The following is a 20,030-nucleotide window of genomic DNA, read 5'->3' on the forward strand; positions in this document are numbered from 1 at the left end:
CCTTTTATTTGGTATTAAAAGGGTTACATATGGTAAAACAGCTGGCTTCACATGCCCTCTTGAGTTTAGCCTAAGACTGCTTTGTCCATGCTACCACTAGGATAGCTGGTCTATAAGGTTGACTTTACAACCATCACCATAAGGGTTGTTTGGACTGGTGCTAGGTGCTCATTAGAATAGTGATCATCATATACCAGGCCAACTTCTCACAATATATAAGTCTTGCAAGTCTGTCCTGGGTTTAGTCTGAATGCTAAATTGCCTTGTGAGTGCCCTTCCTTTCTGAGTCTTACCCATCTTGTTCACTTGTACAGGCTCCCCCTTTGGATCCCTTTTTCTCCTCCGACTCCCTGTATGATCCTGGGCAGCGCTGTACTCCTCTTCCTGTGTAAGTTTTCTACCCAGTTCTCAGTCCTTGCCCAAGTCCCTGACTGTGTTCCCCACATGGTCCAGGACAGTCCCTGACATTGTGCAGCACAGTTCGAATGCCCACCCTGCCACCTACCCTACCCCACATTTGTCCATGTGCTATGGACCTGCCCCACATTGCAGATCTACTCGGCAGAAGAACACACCACGATACAGACAGTCACAGGCCTGACAGGCCTCGACTCATGGGAAGCTAGCGCCTTGGGAATATTTACGTGACAGAAAAAGATAGAAACTCGTTTTGCTGTACTGGTCCTGCTCCTAGTGAGACGAGGCATTACATTACATTGGAGCTCACCTGCAAGTCCTCCGACAGAAGCATGGAGGGGGCAGTCACGAAATGGGGAGCTGCAGAAAAAGACGCAATCAGACTAGAGGAGACACGCGGAACGCGGCGGCACCCCATATTCATGGAGTTGACGATGCTCATACACCATTTTAAACAGGTACACACGTCGCCGCGGAATCCCCAGCAGCTACTTCGATGACACCAAACCCCTCACCGGCATACACCGCACAAACGGTAGCCGGAGTTGGTCCTAATACCCCTACTTGAGCTCTAGGCTCGTCCCAGTAGAAGATATACACCTGGAGTTACTCAGACCAGCGAAAACAACACGGTGCCAAACCCTCACTCCTATCCCCATCCCTAAAGTTACACCCCCAGTTGGTTTATTGAAAACGACTCCTTCAGATTTGCCACAACAACAGCACAGATAAACTAATGAAACTCATGAACCAAACAGTTCACCTTTAGACTTAGACAGCTCTTAAGCACACATGCTGTGTGGGCTGGATAATGCACACCCAGACAATCAGTCAACTTAAAGGTACTTCACACTGGCAATGTAATGCACTGAAAGATAAACAATCACAAATGATGTTGTAAAATGTATACTCTGTCTGAATATGAAAAATCCAATAAAAAGGTTTACAAAAAAAAATAAAACCTTCACAGCTTTCAGAAAAACTCAGACTAACGTGCAGAATCTTCGGCTCACACCCCCTTTTTGGACGTGCTGACAGGAGGGGACTGGCTGTCAGTAGCAGAGCATTTAGGTCTCAATTTTACCCGCAATAACAGAGAAGCTCTACTAACTACAGTAGAGGCTATCACCAAAACTCCAACTTTTATCCCCTAAGAGGGATAAGCTCAAGAAACATTGGAGAAAGAACCAGATCCTCAAATCAAGGATACCAAGGTGAGCAACATTACTTATTCCCTCTTAAAGGTAGGAGGAAGATTAAAACTCTTTACTCAGAACTGGAAAAGAATAACACAGGATCCATGGGTATTGAAAACAATTGGGATTTCATTATAGATTTTTGAGAATACCCAATTAAAATGATAAAACCCAGAAAACTGACTTTAGATGCAGAGAAAATGGACCTCATAGACTTAGAGGTATCACAAATGATGGACAAAGGAACTTCAAATAAAGTTTTAAAAAAAAAGTATTAGGGGATTTGCAAGTACAATTTTTCCAGTAAAAAAGAAAGACAAGGGTTATAAACTTAAAGGAATTAAACAAATTCTTAAACTACAAACATTTCAAGATAGAAGGCATTCATCTTTTGAGAGACATTTTGCAAGCCAACGACTGGCTGGTAAAATTGGACCTCAAAGATGCCTATTTCACAATACCAAGGGATGAGGGCAGCCAGAAGTATCTTCACTTATCTTAGAGGGACACACTTAATTAGTTCCTATGTCTTCCTTTCCAACTGTCCTCAACCCCATGGTGCTTTACCAAAGTGCTTAGGCCTGCAGTAAGCCACTTCAGAGAAATAGGAGTTCAACTGATTATATACCTATATGACATACTCATTATGTCACAGGATAAATCAGAAGTTCAAAAACATTTATCTTGGGTAATAGATCTTCTAGAAAGCTTGGTCTTTATAATAAATATGAAAAAGTCTATCATGGGTCCCACACAAGAAACAGAGTTCCTGGGTTTTCAGGTAAATTCGATTGTGTCTCAATTAGTTCTCCAAAGAGGTGAGAGCAGTTCTTATCCAAAGAATCAATACTACTGAGAGACCTGGAGATAGTTCTGGGGCTTTTATCATCTCCCATTCAGGCCATTTGCCTGGTCCTCTCACCTACAGAGGCCTACAGACATTGAAAGCATTGGGCTTCAGGAAAGGTTTATGGTATGGGAACTCAAGTACCCTATCGGAGGATGCTCTGGAGGACCTAGTGTGGTGGCTAAGGAATCTTGAAGCATGGAATGGCAAGGCCATCTTTGGGAACAACCCAGATTTTGTCCTAGAGTCAAATGCAAGCACCGGGGTTGGGGAGCCCAGAGAGACACATTGGAAACAGAGGGAAGATGGTAAGTAGAGAACCAGTCACTTCACATAAATAGTTTAGAGATGCTGGCTGGGTTAAATGCCCTTATGAGTTTCAAAGACTTGCTAAATAATTTAAACACACTGATTTGACTAGACAGCTTCTCAGCCATCTCATATATAAATCGTTTGAGAGGTGCAAAATCTAAAACCTTGTCAGATGTAGCAAAACAGATTTGGGCTATTTCCTGGGAACAAAAGATTGTGCCCAAGGTGGAATTTCTTCTTGGACATTAGAAAGTAAGGGCAGAGTAGAATTCAAGGATTCTTCCTTGATACTGGAACTTTGGGGGCAAGTTCAGATAGACTTATTTGCAAGCAGGCTAACTTTCCAAGTACAAGTATATTTCAGTTGGAGACTGTGGACACTTTTCTTCAGTGCAAGGACCAAGGTTATACATTGTCCTCCTTCTCCATGATTCAGAGGGTGTTGTGGAAAGTGAGACTAGAGTCCTCCAGTATTATATCTGAGGGCAGAAACAATGCCTGCTCTTGCTGGAGGGGTTGTCAACTCCTTCAAGCAGGATGGCTCAGTAATCAGGATATCCAGGTATTAGACTTCGAAGGCCTCTGCTTCCTTTGATATGATATGTGATTACAGCTTCCCCAGACAGAGGATATACCAACCCCCTGCCCTGGGCCCATTTGGCAGCAGGACAGGCAGGAAAGTAAATATAAAGGGAGGCATGGTGCACTACCAGGCCAGTCACACCCTTAAGAAAAGCCGACTAATGTGCCTCCTTTTAAGAAATCTGCCATCTAGGTAATGGCAGAATTAGGAACTCTAGGACAAGGTTATGCCCACTTACTACAGGAAGGCACCGAAGAACAAGGACCACTGATGGCAGAAGATACAGGATAGCTGACATTGACCTGATCGCTGCAGCTGCGAGGACCAGGCAACAGTGTGGAAGACCTGGAGCCATTCAGGAGCGGTCACACGTCGGAAGTCGAGAACCAGGAGGTCAGTGTACGGCGGGAGCACCAACAAGCCTTGGCAGCAGCACCTGACGAGGTAAAGCGAAGAAGGTGCAGTGTCGGGAGCAGTAAGGTCCAAGGGGCTCACCTAGCACAGGAGAGTCAGAGCAGGCCCCTAGTAAGCAGGGAAGCCCACTGGTGCCAAAGAAGACCCTCAAGAGGACCCACAGGCTGAACGCACAGGAGTCGCAAAAGGACTTGAGCAGGCCCACGGTACAGAGAATGCAGTGAGGACGAAACTTTTGGTAGCAAGAGATGCTGGAGGATGGAGCTTCTTGGAACCCGAAGATCCTTGGAGAAGAGTCAACAAGGCCTGGCAACGGCAAGTTGATGCAGTGCACAGGGGTTCTGTTCCAGCAGTTCCAACGAGGGATACTGGCCTGCAACTCGGTGAGAAGACCTTGCAAAGTCCGGAGGACGTCAGGAGCAGCAGACCGTCCAGCTTTGTTGCGGTGCCTGCAGATGTAGGGGAGTAACACCTTCACTCTTTGATGCCCACAGGCCTGGCAAAGAACATGGATTGAGCACAGGCACAGACGACGCAGAAGACTGGCAGGAAGACGATAAAAGGAGCAGCAGGAGTCTTCCAGATGCAGTCTTGGTTTCCAAAGCGAAACCCAATGAAGTCTGAAGTGCCAAGACGGGTGAAGATGAAGTGGTTTCAGATCTGAATCTTGTCCCGCGACTAATCTGAAGAGCCACCTACAGGTAAGCCCTTAAGTACCCAAAGGAAAGGGTTGGGACGATTCAGGGGTCCCTCCCGGAGGCAGGGCTGGACGGAAGGGAGGATACTTCCATGTCCTTTGTCCACTTTCATGCCAAAATGGGAGCCAACAGCTCCCTGAACTGGTGTATGCAAGGAGGGCACCAAATAAAGCAGTCTGGTGGCACTGAAAAGCGCCCCAACCCAGCCCAATACACAAAGTCCTGTCTGGGAGGTGGTCACACCTCTCTGTGACAGGAAACCTATTGTTCTGACTTACCGTGCTCGAGCCTGGTCAGCATCAGGAGGGCACATTTGAGTCTCTGGTCGGCAGCAGTAATAGCTCACAGTTAGACCCTGAATGGCTGGTACCGGGTATACAGGGAAGCTCCCTAGGGGAACCCCTCAGTACATGGGATCCTGCATCCAACACTGGAATTGGTGTTGTGGTAGGATTCCAACATGTTTGATACTAAACATGACTAGTTTCGGTGCAGCCAATATATAGTTTAGACATCTTGTAATTGACTTGATGTCCACTACATGTATAAAATTGCAGATCACACTTACAAAGCCGTGAGAATCATCTCCTAAGTTTGTATGGCGTGTCCTGCTCATGCAGGGCACCCTCACACTTATAACCTATCAGCCTGCCTTCAGGATTGAAAGGCCTGCCATAGGGGTGACTTATAGGTTTTAAGTGCAGTTACCTCAGATATAAGGAAACTTATATCTGTTGTAAGTGGTGCTAGCACCAGCTTACACAGGCTGCAATGGCAGGCCTGTTGTCACAGTTTGAGTGGTCTCTCATGGGTGGCATAATACATGTTGCAACCAATGGGAGACCTCTGTACCTATGTCCTGGGTACCTTAGTACTAGGGAATTAGAAAGGTACATCAGTAGCAAATTAGGAAGGTACCAATTCACTTACCATAGTCCAATTTATTGAGTGAGCACAGTGACTGGCGTCCTGATTAGCAGGATCCCAGACAGACTAGTCATAAAACAGAATGACACCAGTTAAAAGTGGGGGTAACCATGAAAGCCACAATGTCGTATAGTTTCCTGGTCAAACATCCTGCTCGTCATATTTCAAAATCCTACACGAGTACCTTAGTTCCATTTGCGGTCTCTGAGCCCAAGTACTTGTTATCCTCCACACCCAGCCCCACAACCCCCTTGCTCCATTCACTGCAGCTTTCTATACAAGAATTTTTAAAAGAACTTTGAACCTCTGCTGGGCTAGATTTGCTCATATCACGGGGCCTGCTCCCATTGGAAAGAGGAGTAACGGACTGAAATCGACGAAAGACCCTGGACACCACCAACACATGGGGTGCCTGACTTCAAAATGGCAGCCACACAAGCCGAATTATTATCCAGATAGAGCAATAAGTGAGCAAACGAACCTTAGAGACACTTTTGAACCTCTGCTGGGCCAGATCTGATCATATCACGGGCCCGCTCCCATTGGAAAGAGGAGTATTGGTAGGAAACTGACAAGAGTGACCCGGGACAACACCAACCCTCGGGGCACCTGACTTCAATATGGCCGCCCCACAATGACTGCAAAAGTCGAATCACGATCCAGCTATAGCAGTAAGTGAGCATAAGAACCATAGAGACACTTTGAACCTCTGCTGGTCAATCTTCCTTCCATCCATAGGGAGATGTGACCCCCCCCGCCCCCCACCTCACCTGTTTAACTAAAAGCCCCCACCACTCGCCTGTGCTTGTCCCCAAAATGGCCACCAAACCTGTAAACCAGACAAATAATACTAATGATTGCCCTGCCTAGTACCCAGATACTACCACAATCTCCAGGACATTTGACCTGTCCCTAATACAGCGCGATCCCCGCCCCCACCGTGCCAATCTTGAACTGACTCCGCTCCCCCCAGAGCTCTGCGGGGCCAACCTCAACCTAAAGTCAGAACAACCACCAACACTGGATGGCACCAGATGCAGGAGCTCACTGTCTGTATCGAGCTTGCTAACTCCCTAGCTCATCCATTCAGTCTTGGGCTAACTCTTGAACGCAACGCATCTCCTGTACCCACCACAGCTCTGTGCCCACCACAGCTCTATGCTCTCCACCTAAAGGAGGAAAGTAGAAAGAGGTAGCTTTTTTATCTCTTCTGGTCAATTCTGACCTCTCTTAAGTGGAACACACAATGAGGCTAATCTGTATAACGCCCAGATCTCACCTCCAACTGGAAGAAGGTAGAGAGATTGAACGCACTCCCATCTAGTCTCTCTCTCTCTAGAGGGACGCCCAGGATCATAACTCTAAACTGAGACGTCCTCGCTCCACCACCAGCACCCTCTCCACCTCACCCTTGTACTACCCTCTTCCTATTCAGACCTCGCTATTCCAACCCACATCTCTCTTAATCTGTACTTCCAACCACAGCATTCTGGAGCTGGCCCTCATCTAATCTGACCACGCAATACCGTCCCCATTCTCTCCAAATTTGCACCAAATTTTCCTATCACCTTGCTCCCTGCCTAAGACCCACCCTCCTCCTCTGAGACTGCCCCCACTGCCCCCCCAACACCCCACACACACTATGCCTCCCGACAGGACAGCCCACAATGCCCTCCCCTCTACGAACTTCGCTACTCCGCAAGACCGGAACGCCCTATTGATCCGCTTCCCACCTGCCCTCTCACCCAAAGCACAGAAGAATTTTAAACAGAAACTGATCCCACAACATCCCGAATCACTCTTTGCAGACACCTACTACTGTCCCTCCAAAGGAAGGGTAAAAACGGACCTTATCTTCCACACTGAGAGACACGAAGCATGGAAACACATCATCAGATCCCACCTAAAAATTTCAAAAACCACACATAGCTGCAAACTTGCAATATCACTCCCTCACCGCCCTAAGCGTAATGGAAATACCACGGTGACCATTTACTATAACGGCACAGTCCTGATACAAGCCAACAGCGAAAATTCGGAGTCCTTTGATACCCTCTTCCTCTCTCTACGGGATGCTCCCTCTCACGCTCCCCCATTCCCGCCAATACTCCCACACCGGAGGAACCAGACCAGCCATTTAAACCCACCCTCCGCCTCGGAACCCACGATCAACAGCACTCACCCCTCAGCACGCGCCTCCCTCCCCACTACCCCCAGGGAGTGCACGTCCCTACCTCTTCCTGTGTCCGATTCTCATCCACACCGGTCACCCACTTCTCAGAGTCCCCCGAGACACCCCCAACGCCCGCCTCCTAGCTACGTCCCGCGCCCCTCCCACAGGGAGAACAAGGTCCATCTCCCCACACCAGCCCTCACCACCACCCGCCTCCCACCGCCCCGATACCACCCAGCTACCCCACACGCCCACCCCAACACACTGAGAACAATCAGAACACCCCCCTCACCACCCCCACAGGCAACAAAGCCACTACACCCCCACGAGGCCTCTCACCACATGACAACCCCCTCACCACCCCCAGAGAGAACAGAACCACCCTACTTCCCACCGAAGGCGCTCATCCCCGCCAGTCAGCTGCCGGCACAACACATGACATGCCCCTCACCACCCCCATCGACAACAGCAAACCCCCCTGAACACCGTGGGCTCCCATCCATCACCTACAGGCTCTCACCCCGCCCACAACCCGCCTCCCTCTCTCTTCTTCCCACACCGAACAACCTTAGCACTCGTCCCCCCGAACTCACAGGCTACACAGCACCCACACCCCAACTAGACCCCCACCACCCTACACCCATGGCCCCATCCAAACTCCACACAGACAACACAGCTTGCAAACCACCTAACACCCCGAGTCTCTTCCCCCCCCCCAGCCCCACACACCTGCTCAAGTCCAATCCCGCTACATCGACAAACTTGTGACTGAGCAACGCATTTCCTCGTTGGAAACCCAGATAACTACCATAATTTGGGGCCTCAGTGAAATCCTAGCAAACCTTGCTACGCCCCAGCAACAGTATCACACCCACTCTTTCATCACTCAGACACAACAAAATCCATCCAGATGGGTAACTAACCCCCTCGCCAATCTATCGCAGCGACTGAAAAGAACCAGAGACCCTACGTCTGAGAACGACGCAGCAGATCTCGCCGCCTAGTACGACAATCATAATGCTGTGACGGTCCAATCCAAAATACAGGTGATCACCTGACTTGGTAGAGCTCAAGCTCTCCCCAACTCACCGAGACCACCAGCCACCCGCACAAACATCCCCACGGCCCCCTTACGAAGAAACCCAAAACAGAGACGACCCCCACAAAATGCATGCTCATAAACTGCAGATCAGACACAAAACACGCCACAGAACTGGCAGAATCCATCCTCACTCATGACATTGACATAGCATTAATTACCGAAACCTGGCTCAACGACTCCTACCTTCCTCTCCTGGACACCCTCGTCCCCTCAGGCTTTAAAATCACCAATAAAAACAGAATATACAATAGAGGCGGCGGCTAAGCGATCATCCACAGAGACACTTTGTATGTGTCGGAATCAGATGAATCAGCCAACTGCAACTCCTTTGAGTGCCTAACTGTCAACATCATTACCTGCAACAAAAAAAACAGTAACCTGCCACCTTATCTACCACCCCCCAGGCAACTCCACCGCCTTCACTGAACACATGTCTGACCTAATTGCCCATTGCTCCCTACGCGATGCGAACACTCTTATTCTGGGTAATTTCAACCTACACTGGAACGAAGAAAATAATCTGCTTATCCAAAATCTGAACAAGCTAATGTGCAATAACGACCTCATGCAACACTGCATAGAAGCAACTCACAACAAATGAGCAACCCTAGATGCCATCATAGCCAATCAAGACATTGTAAGGATAAACAACACCCTGCTCGTAGACTGGTCTGACCACCGCCTAATCCATTTCCAACTCTCTCATCCAGCCACCATTCAACCCCCAGCCCAAGAACAACCGAAATGGACAAGAAATCTCACGCGGATCAACATGACTGACCTGGAAGAAAAAGTCACCTCTACTCACTCCCTCCTCGGCTGAACTTTCCACAACAGAACTCACTAACCACTACAACATTTCCATGTCAACTATTCTCGATCAGATTGCCCCTCTGAAACAAAAAAAAACCCAGGAAAATCCAGATCCTGGTTCAACACGGACATCAATAATGAAAGGAGACAACTTAGAGCCACAGAAAGACTCTGGAGAAACAACCCCTCCGCTAGCACTCGTGAACAACTCAAAGCAGCTCGGAGAAGCTACAAAAAAACACATCCACAAAAAAAAAAAAAAACTTCTTCTGCTCCGTACTTGACAATGCAAAAAACATGCCTAATGAACTCTTTAAAATTATAAATCAACAAACCACTAAGCCCACAACAACCTTCACCCAGGCCTCCACGGAACTCTGCAAAAATTTCGCCAGCTTCTGCAAAGAAAAAAATTACCAAGATTGAACACTCGCTAGACACCAGCAACAATCCCGACAGCGAAAGCCTTCCCCTAGATACTACAGTAAGCACGTAGCAGGGGCGGTGGCTTTTCGAAATTGCATAACGCCGTGTTGTTGATTCATCGTGATCAACAGACTAGGCGATTACTGGCGAAATACTCATTTCTTGGGACTGTGGAACATGGTACACGCATATTCCTCAAACATGACGAAGTCGTAACTTAAGACCTCTGTCCCAATACAAGTAATTGCTTTCGAGCTAACTTTGCCGAGGCACATTTTGGACCAAAGGAGGGACAACTATTTTAGCAAAATATATGCATTAGTCTCAATATGGAGCTTTGTCTGGGTAATTTGGATAAAAAGGAATAAAAAGGACCAAAAGGATTTGAAGGACTTTTTCTCCTTCCTTTGTCGGATAACTTCGCGCTTTGGAACAACCTTTTCGCCCTGAAGAAGTTCTGTTTTCAGGACGAAACGCGTTGGCTGGATTTTTTTCCAAAATGGAATATTAAATAAGCATTGAAAAATTCATCAAGACTCAGCATCTATTTATAAAGACAATAAGAGAGTTATTTATTGCTCCTATTGGATTGGATTGATTTATAAAGTGGTGCTTTTTCAAACTGGACATAAAACTACAGTAAGCACATGTCTTCACAACGCAACTACATGGAAGGCCTTTGCTCCCATCACAGAAACAGAGATTATGAAGCTAATCTCAACCTCCAAGCCCGCCTCTCACCTCCTAGACCCTATACCCACTCAACTGACCAAAAACCTCAAACTCGCCATAGCTCCCTTCTGGTGCAGAATCATCAACAGCTCCCTTCAATCCAGCACTATACCCGATTGCCTCAAAGTTGGCCAAGTCACACCACTACTAAAAAAAACAGGCCTTGATTGCACGGACATGAACAACTTCAGACTTGTCTCCAATCGCCCCCTCCTATCAAAAATCCTGGAGAAATGCGTCCTCTCACAGCTAACTCAATACATTGAACACATCAATCTTCTTGACCCCCACCAATCGGGGTTCAGAAAAGGTTTCAGCACCGAGACAGCGATCCTCAACATCAGAGACGACATCCACCAGTCACTAGTCTCTGGCCAATGCTGCCTTCTCATTCTCCTCGACATATCGGCATCCATTGACACAGTAGACCACCAACTTCTCATCAAGGCCATTAAAGAAAGGGCGGGTGCCGAAGATAAGGTCCTCCGATGGTTCACCTCTTTCCTTCAGAACCGCTCGCAAAAGATAACAAGAACTTTACCTCCGACCTCCACCCTGTCAGCAGAGGTGTACCCCAAGGTTCAGTGCTCTCACCTCAACTGTTCAACATATACATAGAACCCCTCACCACCATTCTTAAAAAGCGAAGATCCCCTTCCACATATACGCCGATGACACCCAGATCGATCTAGAAACCTCCTCCCCAGACGACATCCTCAGACTTAACAACACTCTAAAAGAAATTCAAGGCTGGCTATCCCAAAACCACCTTAAACTCAACCAAGAAAAAACAGAGATCCTCCTCATCTCCCACAAAGAAGAGAACCCACAAATTGCAGAGTGGCTTGAAGCTTTGGACACTCTAAACGGTAACCTCACCTTGGCCAAATCCGTAAAATTCTTTGGAATCCCCCTAGACCCCAAACTGGACATGACCAACCACATCAAAAACTCTGCAAAGACTGCCTTCGTCAACCTAAGGCTTCTATACAAAATCAAACCATTCATTCCTGCCAAAGACCTCAAACAAGCCACACAATCGCTGGTGCTATCCAGACTCGACTACAGCAACGCAACCCTCCGTACAACCCTCAACGCAGCAGCCAGAATGGTCACTGGAATCAGGAAATATGACCACATTTCACCAGCACTAAGAGAACTAAAATGGCTCCCAAATGGCTCCCAGTTGAACAGTGAGCCAATTTCAGAACGGCTTGCCTCACGCACAAAGCCCTCCACACTCGGAAAAACAGACTATTTAGCCGCCAAACTTAAGAGGGCCGGGCAGACGAGAAACCTCAGGAGCTCAAACTCCCTCCTTCTCATCCTCTTGAAAACACGCAAACACAAAACAGCTGCGAAATCATTTGCCGGAACAGCACAATACTTTGTCAATAGAATAAGTACATAGCACAGAATACACAGTGGTCTCCTTTTCCCCACAAGAATGACAAAGTATCTACATCGCTTTTGGTTAGATGGGACACTGACCTCTGACCTGACTTCAGTTTTGTAGGGCACTATCCTGCTCATTGGGTTACTATATCACGGCCAGTAATCTTCCTGTATACTTCCTAACACTTTCAGGAATCTTCGGCATTTTAAATTACATTAACCTTCGAATGCATCACTGTACCAGGGACCACTCAGGTCATCTTAGGTAGTTTGTTATGTTCCAAAGTGCTTAAATGAAAGGGACTTTCAATCAAGAACATAAGTTGAAGTGTAGTTTATTCATCAGAGCGGCTGTAGGGTACAAAGCTCCATTACAATCGACTTCAGGTCTAAAACATAAAATTCCAAACAAATACGTTAATTGCCTTCTAATAGATACTCTATTCAAGCGATGATTGCTAATCTTAGAATATTCCTCAGGTACCAGACTGGTTCGGAAGAATTTTGCAGCAGTGCTACAATGCACCACTATTTAACATTACTCAGGTCTGTGCTGGCTCCATGGGGCTCCTGACTTGAGGGACTGTAGCAACATATAATCGCCACCAGTGCATGCTGTTGTAAGTGATCTTTGTCTCCCTGTGGCTCACATGGTGTCACTGTGAGAATACCTGGTGACATCATAGAATGTTGGTGGCTTTGCCTGTAGTTTACTGGCAGTTGGAAATCTTGTAATGTGCACTTATGTGTGTCCCAGTTCATTTGCATTATTAAAGTATTTGGGTAGGTAAAATCCTGTAATGTGCACGAGTGAGTGTGTCCCAGTTCATTAATGTTTATTTAAGTATTTGGGTGTGGTAAATCCTGTAATGTGCACTTAGGTGTGTCCCAGTTCATTTGCATTATTAAAGTATTTGGGTGAGGTAAATCCTGTAATGTGCACTTAGGTGTTTCCCAGTTAATTTGCATTATTAAAGTATTTGGGTGAGGGAAATCCTGCCTGTAATGTGCACTAGTGAGCGTGTCCCAGTTCATTTTAAGTATTAGGGTGAGGTATGAGGGGACAACGTATGTTATACACAACAAATTTATTTTTAGAAGGAATAATACCTGCATGCTAGCACTGGAAAAGGAAATCACTTTTAAGGCGTAACATGAACACACCTGTTCCAGTATTGCTTACAGGGAAATGCTGAAACTAAGAGAACTGGAACAGATACTTATGGGAGGGATGGTACGCAACATGCTGCAAACCAAACAACTGTATTATGAAAAAGACGATAAAGCTGATAGGTTCCATGCGTACAAAAATAAAATGAACCAAATTCGGAATATTATAAAAGCTCTTCAATTACCAGAGGGCCTTAGGAAAACCGAGACAGAGGATATTATTCAGATATACATGATTTTTATTTAACACTCTACTCTGCATAAAGTGTCCCAGATCTAGATGAAAAAAAAAGCATTTGAAAGAAATTAAATTTAAAAACATTCTCTTGTCCCTACTAGAACTACTAGAAAACTCATTGCACCACACGAAACACTAGAAGTTAGTAAAGTTCTAATGAGTGATAAAGCACCACTTCCGGATGGTTATACTACCTCTTTCTATAACGTTTTTAAGGAGAAGTATTGATTCCTGTAGCTCAAATTTTGAACTACATTTTATCGACAGGAGCAGTAACGAGAACGATGATGGAGTACTAAACAGTCCTGATCACCACGCCAAAAAAGATCCCAAGCTATGTGCATCTTATAGGCGGATGGCTTTATTGAACATCATTGTGAAAATATAAACTAATATCAGGCAAACTTGAGAATATGTGGCCTAGTATTTGTAGCCCAAACAATCTGGGCTTATAAGAGAAAAGGCCTGGATCTTGACTTGGTGACCGCAAAGACTGATACACAAATGATCCTTCTCCATTTTGACACAGGGAACATATACGATAGATTAGATTGACAATATATGTTTAAAGTATTTGATAAAACTTCTGTGGGTCCCAAGACGAACTAATTGATCAAAGCAAATTTTGTGCAATCATGTATGGTGCTAAAAATACATAATGTTTGCAGTGCTAAAACAAATTTGGGTAGAAGTACATTAGGGATAGGACCCACTTAACCTACTATATTTGCGTTGGATCTGGACCTCAGGGGCATAAAATAAATGCCAACCATTGAATTACAGGTATAAGGGTACATTATACCACCTACAAGATTGCTCTATTCGCTGCTAATATTTCATGCTTTATCAAAAACTCTGAAACATTACTCCCGCCCTCATTCAAGAAATAGAAAGATTTCCAGGTGTCCGGTTTTGAGATCAATTATGCTAAATTCATATGGTTGGGGATCCCACACATTTGGAGAAAAATTGTTGAATTTCCAAAATATATTTAAACTCATATTTGAGAGATAAATCATGTGATGTTGGGGAATCTCACTACTATTATTACCTTGATTTCAGCAGCCTTGCAGCTACGGCTTTTATTTATTTCCCACATAAAGGCATTCCACATGATAAACCCTTTTCTAAATTACTGCTAGCAGCCTTGCTTGATGACCTGAGGTAATCATTACTGGCAATCTTTTATATAATGTAATCGTGTCGGTTACAGTCAATATTACATCACTTATAATATTAGCAGCTTGGAAAGATTTTCATTGAACATAAGTAGCTCTTACTACAAAAAAAGCTGGAGACCAGTGTTGCATATCAATGTATTTTGATACCAGTAAGGTTTCCTTTTATAACAAATTTATTTCTTTTGTTTTTTTAATTTAGGGTTCTTTCTGTATTTTAAGAGAGCATACTTTCACACACAGAAACAAATGATTTTATTAAAAAATAAGTCCTGAGACGTATTATAGAGTACTTATATACTTAGCTTCAGCATATCTTAAGTAAGTGTAAGTTCCTCATGCTAAAATGTTTTGCTTTTAGTGCAGAAAACCTTCTTTTAATGTCGCTTTCCCTTGAAAACACTTAGTAGGAAATATTATTAGCCTTATAATGCTTGTCAACTGCTGTTGCTCTCTAGGTTCCTAATTGGCGTGAGCTGGAGTGGTATCACACACTTGCATGCGATAGAGTTCTTCCAGAGCATTAGCAGGGAGGAAGAGTCAGAAGTAGGATACTTGTGGCTATTACAGTAACATCTGTAGAATAGTTGTAGGCAGGTCTGTTCCAATATATACCAGAGATTGTGGATCAACGAGAAAAGCACTGTCTACAGTACACTAGTTCATATAACTCGAGCAAAGATGAAAAAATAATGAAGTCCACAAAATATGTTCCCTGGGACAAGACTTTGTAATGAGGGAATCAAATGTCATGAGAGAAAAAAAATACCTCATGTGAAAATGTGAAGGAGTCTTGAATCCATTGTAAAGCCAAAGGTGGTAGGAATAACTCAAGAGCAATATCGGCACACACAAGAAAGAAACTTAAAACAACGATTTTAACTACAAATAGGTTGGCATTTCTGAGGGACTACACATAGGTAAGCAGATATTAAAAATGTCTGTACTCACTTCGACCTCCACAGGAAAGGTGTAGCAGTGACGTAGGTCTATTAGGTTTTCAAAAATAAACAGGCTCTGCAAAAAAACACATTTAATATGATTACATATGTAAAGCATTTCAATATTTTTATTTTTTAGGCTGAAATTACAAAATAGTGCTTAAGGGTACTATGTTCGCCTTTATAAACCTCGTGGGATTAAGAGACATATTTGTTAACTAATATATCACAACATATTTCTGGACCGAATAATGCAAATAATGCTGGGCACAACTTCAGTTTTGTAGGGCACTATCCTGCTCATTGGGTTACTATATCACGGCCAGTAATCTTCCTGTATACTTCCTAACACTTTCAGGAATCTTCGGCATTTTAAATTACATTAACCTTCTAATGCATCACTGTACCAGGGACCACTCAGGTCATCTTAGGTAGTTTGTTATGTTCCAAAGTGCTTAAATGAAAGGGACTTTCAATCAAGAACATAAGTTGAAGTGTAGTTTATTCATCAGAGCGGCTGTAGGGTACAAAGCTCCATTACAATCGACTTCAGGTCTAAAACATAAAATTCCAAACAAATACGTTAATTGCCTTCTAATAGATACTCTATTCAAGCGATGATTGCTAATCTTAGAATATTCCTCAGGTACCAGACTGGTTCGGAAGAATTTTGCAGCAGTGCTACAATGCACCACTATTTAACATTACTCAGGTCTGTGCTGGCTCCATGGGGCTCCTGACTTGAGGGACTGTAGCAACATATAATCGCCACCAGTGCATGCTGTTGTAAGTGATCTTTGTCTCCCTGTGGCTCACATGGTGTCACTGTGAGAATACCTGGTGACATCATAGAATGTTGGGGGCTTTGCCTGTAGTTTACTGGCAGTTGGAAATCTTGTAATGTGCACTTATGTGTGTCCCAGTTCATTTGCATTATTAAAGTATTTGGGTGAGTAAAATCCTGTAATGTGCACGAGTGAGTGTGTCCCAGTTCATTAATGTTTATTTAAGTATTTGGGTGTGGTAAATCCTGTAATGTGCACTTAGGTGTGTCCCAGTTAATTTGCATTATTAAAGTATTTGGGTGAGGGAAATCCTGCCTGTAATGTGCACTAGTGAGCGTGTCCCAGTTCATTTTAAGTATTAGGGTGAGTGTATCCCTAGAAGGGTTAGTGTATCCCTTGGTATTCCATTGTTGTGGGGTGAGCGTATAATTTCTTCAGTGAGCGTATAATTTCTTCACGCATTTTTCTTCCTTCTTGTTATGATTCTATCTGTTTGTAGTTCTTCAGTGCTGGTTCGCTGTCAACTCTGCGGCTCCTGTTATCTTTGTCGTTAATTGGATCTATGCTGCATAAGGGGGATCTATGCTGCATAAGGGAGCCTGAGACGTCAGGTTTACTTATGCTACACATGCATTACGCTTATTTATTTATTCATTTTTTGCCTCCCTTTATGAGAGATGGTGTACGTGTCATCTATTTGCATATGTTCAAATGATTTGAGTATGTATATTATTACTTTCTTTCGTCATATGTGTTAAAAAGGGGTTCCAAAGACAACCAGTAACTAAAGACCCTTTTTGTTGCCCGGCGATATCGCCTCTATGACCCAACAATGTTAATCAATGAAGAAGCAGGCGCTGGAGACTGGAAGGCAGGAAACGAGGATTTTATTCTCTCCGGAGGAGAACACATCAATTCAGACAGCAAGTATCGTCACGAGGTGCTCTAACCACATCTCTGAGGCCTGGCCTCTTATACTAGGGTTTATGACCTTTATTGCACATAACACATTCTCGCAATACGTTAATAGTTGAAAGAACATCCTCGGAATCTCCCCTTTAGGCCCGTTCCCACATACATTTACAGTTGGATTCCCCACCCCGGTCACAACAGGTGATGGTTGTCGCACAGCAGGGCATTCCGCCGATTCACGGAATGCATGGGGTTGATCGGATCTCATGGGGTGGGGGCTTTGATCGGTTCGGGGGTCTTTTGATGGGGAGGGGAAGCTTCCTACTGTACGGGGTAATGAACAGTATCCGCAGAGCCAGGTGGCGGCCTGGGAACAAGGAAGACAAACGGGGACACAGGAAAAGGGGGTTTGCATCAAAAGGATTTGAGGCCACGAAAGGAATGAGGGGAGGTGTCGCGCTGGGAACAGGATGGGATTCCGTGGGGAAGCTGCGCTGAAGAGGGGTTTATGACCCAAGGCATGAGAGAGCGGGGGTTGTCAGCGTGCGGGGGAATGCTTGCGAGGTTAAGAGAGAGAGAGAGAGACGCGCTGGCTATCAGCGAGGGGCAGGGAGGCCATGGTGCTCAAAATGGCTGCCGCTTACGCGCACGAATGGGCTTGGAAAGGGGCAAGATGGCGCCGATAATGTTGACGTTTTGCAGTCTAATCTTTAACAGTCCTCCCTTTTCAACATATCTTAGCCAACTTGCTTACTCAATGTCAATCTTCATCAAATTCCTAACCTCGGCATCATATATTGCTCTCATACGTTCGTTTTCAAAGTCCACAGTCTTAGGGCAAATACAATTTGCACATAATGAACACAGAGGTGGCAGACATTGAATTCCTAAGCATAGACCGCATATTACAACTACAGGAATCAGGATAATGGTGAACAGTCTCCAACCCCAGTTCTTAACGGTGTTCCAGAACCAACCACCAAGCGACCATTCTTCTTGTTCCTGGTGGACTTCTGAAGAGAGTCTGTGAAGATGTTCGATGGCTTTGTACACTGAGGGTGAGTTGTCCGGTATGTATGTACAGCAGCTGGACCCAATGATGCGGCATGCTCCACCACGGTCCGCAAGAACCACATCCAGGACAAGGCGGTTCTGGAGGGCCACCAAGCGGACCGCTTGAAGTTCAGCGGTGTTGTTAGCAAGGATACCAGCCGTGATGTTCATTGTTGTCTCAACTGCTTGAGTCAGATGTCGGATGGCACGGCTGTTTGCCATCGGGCCCCAGAGGGGGACTAGTCCTTTCATAGCATCGATGAATTGCGCTCCTGTTGAATCGGCTTGTTCGATGTCCTTGGCTCGTTTTTGTCTGTGATGATTTGCTGGTGCCACATAAGTCGGAGGAAGGATGAAAGAAATGAAACAAGTGCCCCCCCAGCCTTTGGGGAGCCAGGTGTAAGCCTTCGTGCCGCAGACGAAATACATGTTTGGAGATGCCACAAAGGAAGGTGGGTCGGCGGAGTCCAGAGTTCTGGAAAACCGGCAGGCACTGTGGCCTACCAGCTGAGTCCCAAGCCCTTCCATGCACATGTGGCCGGTGACGTTGATGACTGACAGGGCCACAGTCAGAGTGGCAGCCGTTCGTTTTCGCAGGTAGGAGAAGGTGGTTCTGGTTGGATTATTGAACACTTGCATTTCAACTTGTTCTTTAGCAGGGATATCCAAGTGGATTGTGTTGTTGTTGGTCTGCGGGCAGAAGTGTGTCTTTGTTCTGTTCCGCCAGACCCCGTGGTAGAAATGCGTTACGGTTTTGCTGGAGGTGGCATTGTCCTTAAAGCTTTCTTGCAGAAGCATCAGCCAGGCAAGACAGGAGCCGTGAACTGAGAAAGGTGAAGGGATGAATGGTATCGAGTGTCCAGTGGCGTGGGGTAGCAACCCACAGATCCAACAGTTGGTGGCATTGGTGGCAAGGTTGTGCTGGTGAAGTAGTTGTACGAAGGAGTTATTCCAAAATTCCTTTCGCCTCTCTCTGAGTTGGGGAGAGAGCGAAATCAGATAATGTTCCTTCATGGTGGTAGGCTGGACAGTGGTCAAGAAGGTTTCGTGAGCAGGTGCATTTTCTTCCACAATCCAGAGTGTGGTCATGAGGAGAAAGCAGAAGAGGATTGTGATGAAGAGCGCAATAGTCTTGGGGCTATGGAGTTTGTCTGCTTTTGGGTTTCTGCGGTGGGTATTTCCTGTTGCCTTCATCATCTTCTTATTTGGCGCTTCCATCATCTTCAAGGGGCTCGGTAGCGGGCAGAACCACAGACTTTGTTTTGCTTCTCTCCGGGTAACCCTTGGTAGTGTTTAGGTCACCGTTCTGAGATTTAACTCAGTCCGTGGTCTACTTAGCCGAGACTCCCTCCTTTCGACGCAGGAAATACCCTTCTTTTGATGGCACTGTGGGATCAGAGAATTTTGAAAGTTCAAGTGTGTCGGTATCAGGATAGCAGGTTAGTGACGGTCGATCCTTGTTCAGGAGCTCTTCTTGGTTGTCGATGTTTTCAGTCGAGGTCAGGGTCGAAGAGATCTTCTTACAGTGGTGTGCATGCAGCCAGTTGCGTTTTCCCTCCACCCGTAGGGCTGTTCGGGTGGTGATGAGGACTTGCCAGGGGCCCGTCCACCGGGGTTCCAGACTCTTGGCACGCTGGAAATTCCGGATCAGGACAAAATCCCCAGGCTGAATGGTGTGTCCGGGACCCCTGGAAGTGTCAGGGATGGCATGCAGCACC

At 45.7% G+C, this 20,030-nt stretch overlaps 1 protein-coding gene across 1 annotated transcript in view; it reads right to left on the reverse strand.

Annotated features, from left to right (window-relative positions):
• The window catches only part of PRKDC (protein kinase, DNA-activated, catalytic subunit), a 2,818,033-nt gene that overhangs the window by 1,675,621 nt on the left and 1,122,382 nt on the right, over window positions 1–20,030 (reverse strand). Inside the window, exon 44 of the mRNA XM_086965729.1 lies at window positions 15,573–15,638. Within this exon, the coding sequence (XP_086821855.1) occupies window positions 15,573–15,638 (66 nt within the window). The remainder of the gene's footprint in view (window positions 1–15,572; window positions 15,639–20,030) is intronic.

This window comes from Lissotriton vulgaris, chromosome 4_1 (assembly GCF_964263255.1).
Source record: "Lissotriton vulgaris chromosome 4_1, aLisVul1.2, whole genome shotgun sequence".
Lineage (NCBI taxonomy): Eukaryota > Metazoa > Chordata > Amphibia > Caudata > Salamandridae > Lissotriton > Lissotriton vulgaris.